The sequence below is a fragment of the Corythoichthys intestinalis genome, chromosome 4 (genome assembly GCF_030265065.1).
Source record: "Corythoichthys intestinalis isolate RoL2023-P3 chromosome 4, ASM3026506v1, whole genome shotgun sequence".
NCBI lineage: Eukaryota > Metazoa > Chordata > Actinopteri > Syngnathiformes > Syngnathidae > Corythoichthys > Corythoichthys intestinalis.
The window spans coordinates 55,293,814-55,307,184 of NC_080398.1; the positions used below are offsets into that span (position 1 = coordinate 55,293,814).

Genomic DNA, 13,371 nt, shown 5'->3' on the forward strand with positions numbered 1-13,371 from the left:
CAGAAGGCGTCCTGTATCTCTTATGGCCTATGTGAAGTATTTTCTGCTTGTTTTCCTTAAACTGATATAAATGCTATTTATTTTGTATTGGGTGTATTATGGTATTACAAACAGTCAAACAGTAAATACGAGAAAATATACTTTTCCCTGATCAAGTGTGTTAGAGTAATACAAACAGTAAATACGAGAAAAGATACTATTTCCTTCAACAATTATAATTATGAATACATTAGTGTTGTTGTAAACCAACACACATGCATACTACTATTACTGTATTATATATTTTTCATGCTTGACACACACACACGTGTCGCTGGCTGGCAATCACGACCTTTAAAGCCAGTCATTGCAGCAGAATGAGGGAAGTCCTGACAGCGGCTACTTTTTAAAACCCACTTCAAAATTGGTGGGTTGACACTGTTCCTGAACCTTTGACGCTCTTCCTTAGGTGGTAATCCCATTGGAAGGGGCCCCTGCATCATTTCTCTTTTCTTTTTGCAATGTCTAATGGTCATGTACAATGTTTTTGTCGTGGTGAGGGAAAACAGTGCTTTTCTTCATTGGATGTATTTAAGCTGGGGTTTGTCTTGTCCCTTACCTGGGATATTTTGCCATATTTGATCCTACGAGGGAAAAAGCCCTGACAATTTAGCGTCTAGGATCATTGAATACACACAAAACCCACCACCATGATAAAGTGAGGACTTACAGCAGAGCTTTCTCAAATTAAAAAAATAAAATAAAATAAACCTTTCCCAAAACAAAAAGACCAAAATATTAATTTTAAATTCTTAAATCCTGCAGTCTATACATAAAATCTGAAACATAGTGAATTAATATTTTGCTTATCTTTCAGGTTGAAGTTGTTGAGGGAGTAGCGGGTGAGGAAGACCATCATGATGATCAAGAAGAACAGGGAGAGGAAAATGCTGAGGCAGAAGGGCAGCATGATGAGCATGATGAAGATGGTGCGACCCTGAGGTTGTTTTTTTTCCTGAAGCTTAGATCCTGCTCTAAACAGATATGTCCTTGTCTATTGTTCTTAGGGAGTGACATGGAACTTGATCTTCTCGCGGCGGCTGAAACTGAAAGCGACAGTGAAAGTAACCACAGCAATCAGGACAATGCTAGTGGCCGTAGGAGTGTTGTCACAGCAGCAACAGCTGGCTCTGAAGCAGGTTGAATTTCATTTGCATTTTCAGGATCTTCTAAAGCATGGTGAGGTAATTGGTCCACAAAGGGCCGCAGTGGGGGAAGGTTTTTAGTTTTAACCGAACAACAGGACACCTTTTCACCAATCCAGTGTCTTACAAGTGTTATCAGTTGGTTGCAGTCAGATGCTGCTTGTTTCAACAGTTACCTTATTGGTTAAACTGTCCTGGTTTGGTTGGAACAAAAACCACAGCGACTCTTTGTGGAATAATTGCCCACCCCTGTTCCAAAGGGTTGTTAGGGTTACGTTTTTCTTTAAACTCATTAATGAAATTTTTCGCAATCTAAATTTTTTTTCATGACTCGTATACTTAACTAAATGTTGTTTAATTATGGACTAATGTACTCCTCACAAAGTAAATCATAAATTCTCTTCTTACCATTTATGTTTGTAAAAGGTTCTGAAGACCCAATGAAACAGCATGTAAAATGGTCCCTGGCAAAATACCGAATGTACGGTATTTCATTTGCAGGCACTAGGGAATCCTTGACATCTGGTATTTTGGTTTTTGAGCTGCTCAGTCTTTTATTTTTTGTGTGCATGTTCGTCATTTGTTTCATTGATACTGTCTACAGTATCTCCCAAAAATCTAATTCAGTAATTCCTAGCTAAGGTGCCAAATGCTGTAGGACTTTTTCCAATTTCCGTGCGTAATGTTTTAATTGGGCTCGTTGCATAACACATGAACAAGAGCAAAACAAATGTCCCATTGTATAGACATTTACTTGTACCTAGGGATTGTGAAAACGGTAGTTTAATCAATAGCATCTAATGTCTAATATTACAAATTGATATACCGTATAAGGTATTTGCTACGCAATGTAATCAAACCATCATGGGCGCAGTGTTTGTTGATATATGTAGCATGATGTAATGCGCAAAAAAAAAAAAAATCCATCCATCCATTACCTACCGCTTAATCTGGGATCGGGTCAGGCAACAGAAGTAGTAATGGCTTCCTTTTATGACATATATTAGCTTTGTGTCTGATTTAACAAGCTCATATTCTACACTGAATTAGTCAGTTTGTGATTAAATTGAGACAATTTCATTTTACCACCATTATTTTTGTTCTTTCAAATGCCTTGAGTTTTTTTTTATGTATTACGAGTGTCTGAGCTCCAAAGTTGGGAAACACTGTTCTGATCAACTTCTAGCCATCTCAAATTGGGTAGTAGTTTTTTTTATTTTTTTATCCTTGGCTTTTCATAGTGTTTTATACTTCTATATCTCATGCTAAGTAGTAGCACAATTTATAAAAACAATTGTACTGAAATTCCAGTCCTAAAAACACACAAATGATACTTCCCCTCAATCGTATGCTGTTTTGACCTTTTTTCCCTCCCATCAGAATGGGCCTTGTAGTGGTGTGATACATTAACCCTCCCCCCGCCTGGAAAAAAAAATGCTGTCGTAAAAGTATGTACGTACAGATCAATCTACACACCATTAATTCCTGTTTGTGTATTTTTTTCCTTTTTAAAAGGTGCCAGCAGTGTCCCTGCCTTCTTTTCAGAAGACGATTCCCAGTCCAATGACTCTAGTGACTCAGACAGCAGCAGCAGTCAAAGCGATGATGTTGACCAAGAGACATTTTTGTTTGACGAGCCCCTGGAGAGGACTACCAATGCTACCCATGCAAATAGTGCTGCCCAGGCTCCTCGATCCATGCAGTGGGCTGTTAGAAACACTCCCAGCCAAAGGGCTACTGGAAGTGCTCCCCCCAACTCTTCAACATCAGCAGGTCAATGGCTGTTTATTGTTCTTCAATGTCTGTTTAAAGTTAAATGTGAGTAACGTATACATGTTGAATGTTAATATGGGTATCTCCTATTAACAGCAAGCTCCACTGGTCTCATATATATCGACCCAACAAATTTGCGTCGCTCAAGTGCAATCAGCTCTAGTGCTGCTGCAGCGGCAGCTGCTCTGGAGGCCAGTAACTCAAGCAGCTATCTGACTTCTGCCAGCAGCCTAGCCCGAGCCTACAGCATTGTCATTAGGCAGATCTCGGATCTCATGAGTTTGATTCCAAAGTACAACCACCTTGTCTACTCTCAGTATCCTGCCTCTGTGAAGCTAACCTATCAGGATGCAGTCAACCTGCAGGTGAGCTTCAGCAACCCCATCAGTTATTTATAGTTTTGGTTTTGAATTAGGCCATTTTTTAAAAATTTGGACAGAAATTGTTTGTGTTAGAAATCATAGATAAAAAAGAGATGGAACATTTCATGTTTTAACATTGCATGCAAAGTAAATTGTTTCATCAGTTTTTTTTTTGCGAAGTCTAGGATCTATGTTCTATCCAGAATAAAATATTGAAATTGGAGGAATGTTGCAAGTCATTAGTCATTATAATGCAATACCGTTCTTTGCCACTGCACATAAGGGTCATACACATGATGTTCCCAAAATGCCTGCTACTGCCACAATTTTGACCGTCAAACTTGACCATCATCTGTGCATTGGCAGAACTATGTTGAGGAAAAGTTGATTCCCACTTGGAACTGGATGGTAGCCATCATGGATTCCACTGAGGCACAGTTGAGATATGGCTCAGCCTTGTCATCTGCCGGAGACCCGGGTCACCCCAGTCATCCACTGCATGCCTCCCAGCATTCTGCACGGAGGGAACGCATGACTGCTCGGGAAGAGGCCAACCTCCGCACTTTAGAAGGGCGCAGGTAAACATACCGTACATCCATATGAATAAAATCTATTCATTGTGGTTACTCTTACTAATCTTTTGCACAACTGTTGGTGATTTAGTAAGGATTTTCTCACTCATTTTGTTTTAGGAGAGCGGCTACTCTGCTGACCGCTCGCCAGGGCATGTCTGCACGTGGTGACTTCCTGAATTACGCTCTGTCACTCATGCGCTCCCACAACGATGAGCACTCGGATGTTCTTCCTGTATTAGATGTGTGCTCGCTGAAACATGTTGCATACGTTTTCCAAGCGCTTATCTACTGGATTAAAGCTATGAACCAACAGACCACTCTAGAGACCCCACAAGTTGATCGAAAGAGGTAACTAGGGTTTTACAGCCTCGAGTGTCTTCCTGTGTTCAAAATTCCTTCTGCACTAACACATTTGCTATCGCTATTTGTCTTTCTGCAGAAATCGAGAGATTTTGGAATTGGGTTTAGACAATGAGGACTCTGAACACGAAAATGATGAGGACACCAATCAAAGTAAGACTAATAGTTACATTATAAAGACTGCATGATGTTTTTGTTTTTTTTTTTGGCGTAACAACTGCTTTTTCTTTATTTCAGGTGCAAATTTACAGGATAAAGAGGAAGATTCTGTTCCTGCTGAAACGGGTCAGAATCATCCTTTCTTCCGTCGCTCTGATTCCATGACCTTTTTGGGATGTATCCCACCGAACCCGTTTGACGTTCCTTTGGCTGAGGCCATTCCATTGGCAGACCAACCTCACCTTTTACAGGCAAGAATTGTTGTTCTAGACTATGCAGATAGGCTAAGCAACTAAAGTCAGGGGGAAAAATGAGCCTACACCCATTCAGATTTTTCCTTTTTTAAGTAGGTGATGTAAATTTAAATTTGTTTTATAAGACAAACTGTAGAAAGGTGTTATTCCAATATTTTTAATAGATGATTTTGTAAAGGTTATTTTAACCTAAATGACCCCAGTGATACACAAGGCGCGATTGCAGCGCGTCGGCAAAGTAAAACTTGGCCGGTAAAGTCAAGAAGCGAGTGCACACCAGTTGCGGAACTGCGTCAATCAAACTAGGCATGATCGGGCAGACCGGAAGTCACTCGTGTAAAAATAAGGTGGATCCGGTCCATTTTCAAAATAATATGCAATTTTATTAATTTCTAGGTGGCACTTTAACTTCATTAATAAAGCTTTGCTTTAACTAAATCCATCCAAACATTTATAGGTTTTCATATTTTAATGAGGTTAGCATGCAAACAATGACAGAAGGGGGGAAAAATAAGTAAGTGAACCCTCTGCCTAAGGAGACTTAAAGATCAGTTGAAACCAATTTTTACCAAACAATTTTAGTCAGGTGTGTGCCCAATCATTGAGTGGTTTAAAGCTGCCCTGTCCACTATAAAACGCACACCAGGTAAGAATTGTCTTGATGAGAAGCATTGTTTTATGTGCTTCATAGCTCGGTCAAAAAAGCTGTCTGAAGACCTGCGTTTAAGGATTGTTGATTTGTACGAAGCTGGGACAGGATACGAAACCATCTCGAAAAGTCTGGATGTTCATCGATCAACAGTCAGAGAAGTTGTCTACAAATGGAGAGTTTGGCACTGTTGCTACTCTCCTAAGGAGTGGCCTTCTACCAATAATGACGCCAAGAGTTCAGCGCAGAATACTCAGTGTCAAAAAAGAACTGTAGATTTTCAGTTAAAGACATAAAGAAATCCCCAATATCTCTGTGCACACATCAACTATATGTAAAACTATGGTCAAGAATGGTGTTCATGGGAGGACTACACGGAGGAAGCCACTACTGTCTAAAAAAACATTGTGGTTCGTTTAATGTCGCAAAAAGGCACTTGGAAATTCCACAGAGGTTTTGGCAAAATATTTTGTAGACTGATGAAACCAAAGTTGAATTGTTTGGGAGTAACACACAACGTTTTAATGTGTGGAGAAAGAATGGAACAGCTCACCAACATCGACACCTCATCCCCGCCGTGAAGCATGGTAGAGGGAGCATCATGATTTGGGGCTGTTTTCTGCCTCAGGGTCTGGACAACTTGCAATCATTAATGGAAGAATAAATTCAAACGTTTATCAGGATGTTTTGCAGGAAAACCTGAGGCTGTCTGTCAGACAGTTGAAGCTAAAAAGAGGATGGATGCTGCAACAAAACAATGATCCACAGAAGTAAATCAACTTCAGAATGTTTTCAGAAGAACAAAATACACGTTCTGGAGTTGCCAAGTCAAAGTCCAGACTTGAACCCCATTGAGATGCTGTGGCATGACCTAAAGACAGCGATTCATGCTAGACATCTCAGGAATCTGACTGAACTACAGCAGTTTTGTAGAGAGGAATAGGCCAGGATTAGTCTTGATCAATGTGCCAGACTGATCTGTAGCTGCAGAAGGGTCTGGTTGAAGTTATTGCTGCCAAAGGAGGGGCCGCAAAATATTAAACGTGATGGTTCACTTATGTTTCTGCCTTCTGTTATTGTTTGCATCCTATCCTCATTAAAATATGAAAACCTGTAAATGTTTGGGTGGTTTTAGTTCATGCAGACACTGTTTTTTCTTCTGTGTGTCTTTGACAAAGATCAGATCACATTTGATGGTGATGTTATGTAGAAATACAGTATGAGATTCCAAAAAGTTCAGATAGTTTTTCATACCACTCACTGTAAGTGTAAAGGTGAGAAAAGCAGTGCTTTGATTTGTCGAAAGATGAGGCTTAAGTAAACTCTTTTTACAGCCTAATGCGAGGAAGGAAGATCTGTTTGGGCGACCTTCTCAAGGCTTGTATTCCTCCTCCTCCTCTTCCATGGCAGCCAAAGGCCTGGCTGAGGCAAGCCTGGACAGAAACTGCCTGGAGGTAAACTTGGGCTCCTCTCTACCCTCCCCTTCTCAGGTATACCACCCCTCTTCACGTGAAAGACAGGTGAGCAGCTGTGTTATAATATCTACAGTAAATAATTTGGAATCTTTAATTTATTTTGAACACTATTGTAATTCCTTGTTATCGCTCCACTGCTCAAACGAAGAATTTCAAATAATGGCAGGAAAATAGTCGGTCATTCATATTGATATTAGAACACAGCATTTGCTTGCTTAATTTGTTCCATTAACACATTCCATTCTTTCACCACTGCACTGATATTTCACAACATGGAGTAAATCCACATTTGATTCCACTAACTCACAGATCCTGCCCACTAAAATGTCTTACTCGGCCAACTTGAAGAATGTGATGAGTATGGAGACTGCTCAGCGTCCCTCTGAGAACCAGGCGCTAGCAGACCAGGAGCTGGAAACCTCAAAAGCGGGCCCTTCACCCCACGACCTTGCTGCTCAACTCAAAAGTAGCCTGCTCGCTGAAATTGGCCTCACTGAAAGTGAAGGACCTCCTCTTCCATCATTCAGGTAGTATTCACCAATTTTTTTTATGCTGATTTCATGTAAGAAAGGCATAAAAACTCATTTTCTGACGCAGGTAATGATAATTGTTGATTCGCCATATCATGAGATAATTGCTATTCAATTTTATTTGTATAGCCCTATATCACAACAAGGTTGTCTCAGAGGGCTTTAAAGAGTCAATTTGATACACGGTCAGATACAGTAAATGAATGAGATGAGTTCATGTCCTGGGCATCCCCCATCCTTAGACCCTCCATGGCAGCAAGGAAAAACTCCAAAAACCCAGTGGGAAAAGAGAAACCTTGGGGAGAACCGCAGTCAGGAGAGATCCACTCCCAGGAAGGACAGGCTATAAATGCACTAGGACTGATGATTGGTATTAGCTGAAGGAGTTCCAGTTTATAGAGATGCAATGGGGTGAGGGAACATGAGGGTGTCCATCTAGCCAGAAGAGCCGGCGGGGGCAATGAGGTTGTCCAGCCAGCCAGGGGTCAGGATAGTCAGGCGACTGCGGCTGAAAAAAAAGCCCCTCCCCCAGGGGGTGGGGAGGGGACAACCGGTGACTAGTGATGAAGAGAATAGTCAACTAGATATTAGAAATAGAAAAGAGAAATAAAGTAAAGACAAATGGTAGCTAGACTGAAAAACGGGATAGGTGGCTGTACTTCCCGCAGCATTATAGCTCCTCACAAGGTCTTAACATCTCTGAGGTCACAGTGAATGATGTTGCTGTCTGATCACTACTGCATTATGTTTAAAATGACCACCCCTGTCCATCCTCTGAAAAGGGAGACAGAGGTGATTAGGAAGCGTTACATAAGTGATAACACTTGTGCGTTATTCACACAGACCTATGCCTCACCATTAACCCCTACAATAGCTCCAGTGGAAGAACTTGTAAATAGTTTCAGTTCCAGTGTGATGACTATAATTGACACTATTGCCCCGATTAAGACAAAATCTTTGTCAAGAAAGAAGAGGTCACCCTGGAGAAATGCCATACTAGCTATAAAACAAAAGCAAGTTTGTAGACGAGCAGAACGCAGATGGCGAAAAAACAAACTCCTAGTTTTTTATGACATCTACAAAGACAGTCTTCGCAAATACAACCAGGAACTGAAAAATGCTAGACAGTCATATTTTTCAGAGATCATTAGTAGAAACACTAACAATACCCGCACACTATTTTCTGTTGTTGACAAACTGACAAACCCACAAGCATCAATACCTCAGGAATTGGCATCTGAGGTGTCCTGTAATAATTTCGCAGCATTCTTTACACACAAAGTACGAAAGATTAGACAGACTGTGTGCAACTCCAGATTAACAAATGTTACACTAAATGCCTCCCAAAATGTCCCCCACATCAATCTTAGACAGTTTAGCCTCTTGGACTATGCCACTTTAACAGAAATTGTGTCGAAATTAAAGCCCACAACATGCTGCCTTGACATCCTTCCTTCAAACTTTTTCAAAACTGTTTTTCATTGCATAGCCCCAGACATACTTCAGATTATAAATACTTCTCTCCAAACAGGAGAGTTTCCTCAGACTTTAAAAACTGCAGTAATAAAACCTCTCCTAAAAAAACCTAATCTGGATGCCTCAACCATTAGTAATTACAGGCCAATATCAAATCTGACATTCCTGGGGAAAATTATCGAAAGGGTTGTGTTCGAACAGATCCAGAATTATATGATTCAAAACAATCTTTTTAACTCATTTCAGTCTGGATTTCGACCACAACACAGCACCGAGACTGTGCTTATCAAAGTCCTAAATGATATTCGTCGGAATACCGATGCAGGCAAATCATCTGTTCTGCTACTATTGGATCTCAGCGCCGCATTTGACACGGTTGATCACAACATACTACTCAGCAGATTGGAACAGTGGGTAGGGCTTACTGACACTATTCTTCAGTGGTTCACATCCTATTTACATGATAGGGATTTCTTTGTGTCAATCGGAAACCATCAGTCAGAACGAACCAAATTCACGTGTGGAGTCCCTCAAGGGTCAATTCTTGGACCACTCTTATTTAACATTTATATGCTTCCGTTAGCTCAGATAATGGAACAGTATGACATCTCCTATCACGCCTATGCAGATGACACACAACTGTACATTTCTGTGTCCCCACATGATTATAGTCCCTTAGTCACCCTGAGCAAATGCATTCATCAAATCAATGAATGGATGTGCCAGAATTTTCTCCAGTTAAATGTGCAGAAAACAGAGGTGATCATTTTTGGGCCAAAAAAGGAAAGGTCAAAGATAAGCAGCCAACTTAGCACAATGTCACTTACAGCTACAAATCAAGTCAGAAACCTTGGCGTAATTATTGACTCAGACCTAAAATTTGATAGCCATTTAAAGTCCGTCACTAAATCCGCTTATTACCACCTAAAAAATATAACCAGAATTAAGGGGCTTCTGACTCAACAAGACATGGAAAAACTTATGCATGCATTCATTTTCAGCAGATTGGACTATTGCAACGGTATATTTACAGGTCTTGATAAAAAATCAGTCAGGAAGTTGCAGCTAGTACAGAATGCTGCAGCCAGAGTCCTCACAAATACAAGGAAGCTGGACCACATTACACCAGTTTTGAAATCGCTACACTGGCTTCCAGTAAGTCAAAGGATAGACTATAAAATACTACTGCTCGTCTACAAAACACTTAATGGCCTTGGACCAAAATACATGCTTGATTGTTAGAGTCCTATGAGACATCTAGACCCCTAAGGTCGTCTGGAACCGGTCTTCTGCATGTTCCAAGAACAAGAACCAAGCAGGGTGAGGCAGCATTTAGTTATTATGCTCCTCACCTCTGGAACAAGTTACCCGAACGTCTGAAGTATGCTCAAACTGTTAGCTCTTTTAAATCAGGGCTAAAAACGCTTTTGTTTAGCACTGCATATCTATAACTGTCTATATATTTCAATCTACCTGCTTTCTATTCCTCTTGTTTTTATCTCCATTGCTGATTTCAATTATTATTAGTAGTAGTAGTTTTTGTTTTATTTTTATTTTATTTATTTATTTTTATTCTGTGATTAAATGCGATCTTTTGTCTTCGTTTCTACGTTGTGTTGATTTAAATGTGATTTTTATGATCTTCATGTGATGTAAAGCACTTTGAATTGCCTTGTGTTGAATTGTGCTATATAAATAAATTTGCCTTGCCTTGCCTTGCCTCCTAGGGCAGCTTAGACTGAACTATGAGTCCAGTCTGTTTTCAACTAGCCTGACCATAAGCTTTGTCAAATAGGAACGTTTTTAGTCTAATCTTAAATGTACAGACTGTCGGCCTATTGAGCACTTACACATCTCTCTGTAGTATACTTTCTATTTTTGTATAGAATTATATATTTCATTATTTTAATACCATATATCCAACACTCGCCACCTTTTACTGTATGTTTAATTCATCACATGTTGATAGATTTTGATGGAAAAAAGTAACTTCAGTGAACTCAGTTTATCTGAGGACAATTTACCTGTCTACAGAATGCCTGATATAAAATACACAGGAAGTTCAACATCCATCCAGCAATGCCTGCAAAACTGAATTTACAACAGGATGTGTTGTTCATCACATAACAAAAATCTTTGCTCACTTGCCTTATCTGTTTTTTTTGTTTTGTTTTGTTTTGTTAATTCAAAGTTAGTGCAAAAACTAAACTGTGATATTGCAATATTACCGGTGTCATAATCCCTATCTGTCACCTTACTGTTGGCAGACCTCATTGTAGCTTCATGGGGATGATGATTTCACATGACATGCTGCTCGGACGCTGGCGTCTGTCACTTGAACTCTTTGGGCGTGTCTTCATGGAGGATGTCGGCGCTGAGCCTGGATCGGTACTTGTGACTTTTTTTTTTTGTTTGTTTTTACTGGAATTTTGATTTATTGGAGCTTTGTGGGACTTTGTCTTTTTCGGACTATAGGGCACACTTAAAATACTATAATATTTGCCAAAATTTCCAGTGCGCCTTATGTATGAATTCTGGTTTTGTTTAATGATCTCAAACCTATTTCATTGGAGCATACCTGTATTCTACTGCTCATTTAAAGGGAACCGCAGATAAAAAGACATGTAGTTCTTAAAAAGTAAATGTTAGTACAAGTAATAATAATTTGATATTAAAAGCCCTCTTAATGTTTTTTAATACATTTTGTAAAATTTTAAATAAAAAAATAAACTAGTAGCTCGCCATTGTTGTTGACGTCGCAGGGCGGTGACGTCACAAGGCCACACTGCCGTACTTCAGTCACTCTAACTATGTAAGGTAGTGATTTATATACACCACAAGATGTCAGTGGCGATTTTATATTAATAAGACATCAAGGCACTGAATGCGTTTTGTCCTCGTTTTTAGACTGGGTCGATTGTGATTCACCTTCGTTTGAGTGTTCACAAGACTCCTGAAAATGTCTCTCAGCGTCATAGTTTGTGTATTGTGACTAAATATTGCCATCCAGTGTATTTGTTGAGCTAAAGGAGTTGCTAAAATGTTTAAATATAGTTTGACCAAAGTCTGAGTAAGTTTTATGTGTATTTTGCGCTTCTATTTTGATTGTGAATGCCAGTTCTCTTTGTATTGTGTTAACTGTGTGAGAATTGGGCCTCCGTAATACAGATTGAAGCACTTTTCTTCTTGGTGACATTTCTTTTAGAGATAAGTATTAGTTTTGTAGTATTTTCACTATATGATACTTATGTATGTTGTGAAAGAGTTGCCGAAGCTTATGCCAATAAACGGCCCGGTCCGAGCTACGAATCTGAATGCCCTTATCCACTCTCCTTTCTCTCTCCCACTGTGGATTAAAGAAACTACAGCATCAGTCAAGGAAAAAACACACTCATTGGCTTGATCCCTAATTAATGTAAAACTCGGCATTGACACCTTGTGTAGTATTTAAATCACTACCTTACATAATTAAAGAGTGACACGTTTTTTTTTTTATTTTTTTTTTTTATAGAGTGACAGGTGGAATTCTGGCAGCGTGGCCCTGTGACATCAACAACAATGGCGACCTACTAGTTAAAATAATTTTACGAATTGTATAAAAACGAAAACATCAAGAAGGGTCTCAATATCAAATTATAATGACTTGTACTAACATTTATCTTTTAAGAAATACAAGTCTTTCTATCCGTGGATCCCTTTAAAGTGTTTAAAATTCATCCGATAGCAAAAAACAAAAACAAAGTACTGAATACATAGAACAGTAATTGTTAAAAGATAAAAACAAAGGACAAATGTAATACATTGATGCACGAATGCGCCTGAGGTCCTTAGGTATGAAAATATATTCGTTCATTGGTGGTGTACTTTATAGTCCAAAAAATTGTATACTATGAATGTGTGATTGTAATGGATTGTTTTATTTTTTTCCCTTAAGATTCTTACTGAGCTTGGTGGCTTTGAGGTGAAGGAGTCAAAGTTCCGCCGAGAAATGGAGAAGCTAAGGAACCTACAGTCCCGGGACTTGGCCTTGGAAGTTGATCGTGATAGAGACCAGCTAATACAACAGACCATGCGTCAGCTCAACACTCACTTTGGCAGGAGGTGCACAACTACACCCATGGCCGTACACAGGGTAAAGGTCACCTTCAAAGATGAGCCGGGCGAGGGCAGTGGCGTGGCCCGCAGCTTCTACACAGCCATTGCACTGGCGCTGCTCTCCAACGATAAGCTGCCCAATTTGGACTGCGTCCAAAGTGTCAGCAAGGGCATGCAGGCCAGCAGTACGTGTCATCACGATTACAATTCAAGTATGAAATTACAAAGAAACTATCCTGTATTTTGGAACTTGAGTTCATTCTTGCATACTGAGCAACTTGAAGTTTCAAATGACCTTAAAAGTATCTTTTTTCCTTGTTCTTTTAGATCTAATGCAGCGTTTGAGAAACAGAGATCGAGAAAGGGAAAGGAGAAGCGGTGGTCTGCGAGCGGGTTCCAGGAGAGATCGGGACAGGTGAACTTTAGCTACACGGACAAACCACCACTCCTAGCCATGAAGCTCATTTTGCGTGTATCTT

The 13,371-nt window shown here is 39.8% G+C and overlaps 1 protein-coding gene across 8 annotated transcripts in view; it reads left to right on the forward strand.

Annotated features, from left to right (window-relative positions):
- Window positions 1-13,371, forward strand: part of ubr5 (ubiquitin protein ligase E3 component n-recognin 5) — a 90,066-nt gene that overhangs the window by 60,677 nt on the left and 16,018 nt on the right. For 2 of the 8 annotated variants that reach the window (XM_057833754.1, XM_057833760.1), the window contains exons 36-48: window positions 857-968; window positions 1,047-1,178; window positions 2,700-2,957; window positions 3,054-3,322; window positions 3,686-3,897; window positions 4,012-4,242; window positions 4,334-4,407; window positions 4,492-4,664; window positions 6,651-6,806; window positions 7,101-7,318; window positions 11,065-11,185; window positions 12,732-13,104; window positions 13,220-13,307. In XM_057833754.1, coding sequence (XP_057689737.1) covers window positions 857-968; window positions 1,047-1,178; window positions 2,700-2,957; window positions 3,054-3,322; window positions 3,686-3,897; window positions 4,012-4,242; window positions 4,334-4,407; window positions 4,492-4,664; window positions 6,651-6,806; window positions 7,101-7,318; window positions 11,065-11,185; window positions 12,732-13,104; window positions 13,220-13,307 — 2,417 coding nt within the window. Of the gene's footprint in view, window positions 1-856; window positions 969-1,046; window positions 1,179-2,699; window positions 2,958-3,053; window positions 3,323-3,685; window positions 3,898-4,011; window positions 4,243-4,333; window positions 4,408-4,491; window positions 4,665-6,650; window positions 6,837-7,100; window positions 7,319-11,064; window positions 11,186-12,731; window positions 13,105-13,219; window positions 13,308-13,371 lie in introns of all 8 variants that reach the window. The other 6 variants (XM_057833755.1, XM_057833757.1, XM_057833758.1 and 3 more) reach the window with 4 other exon arrangements.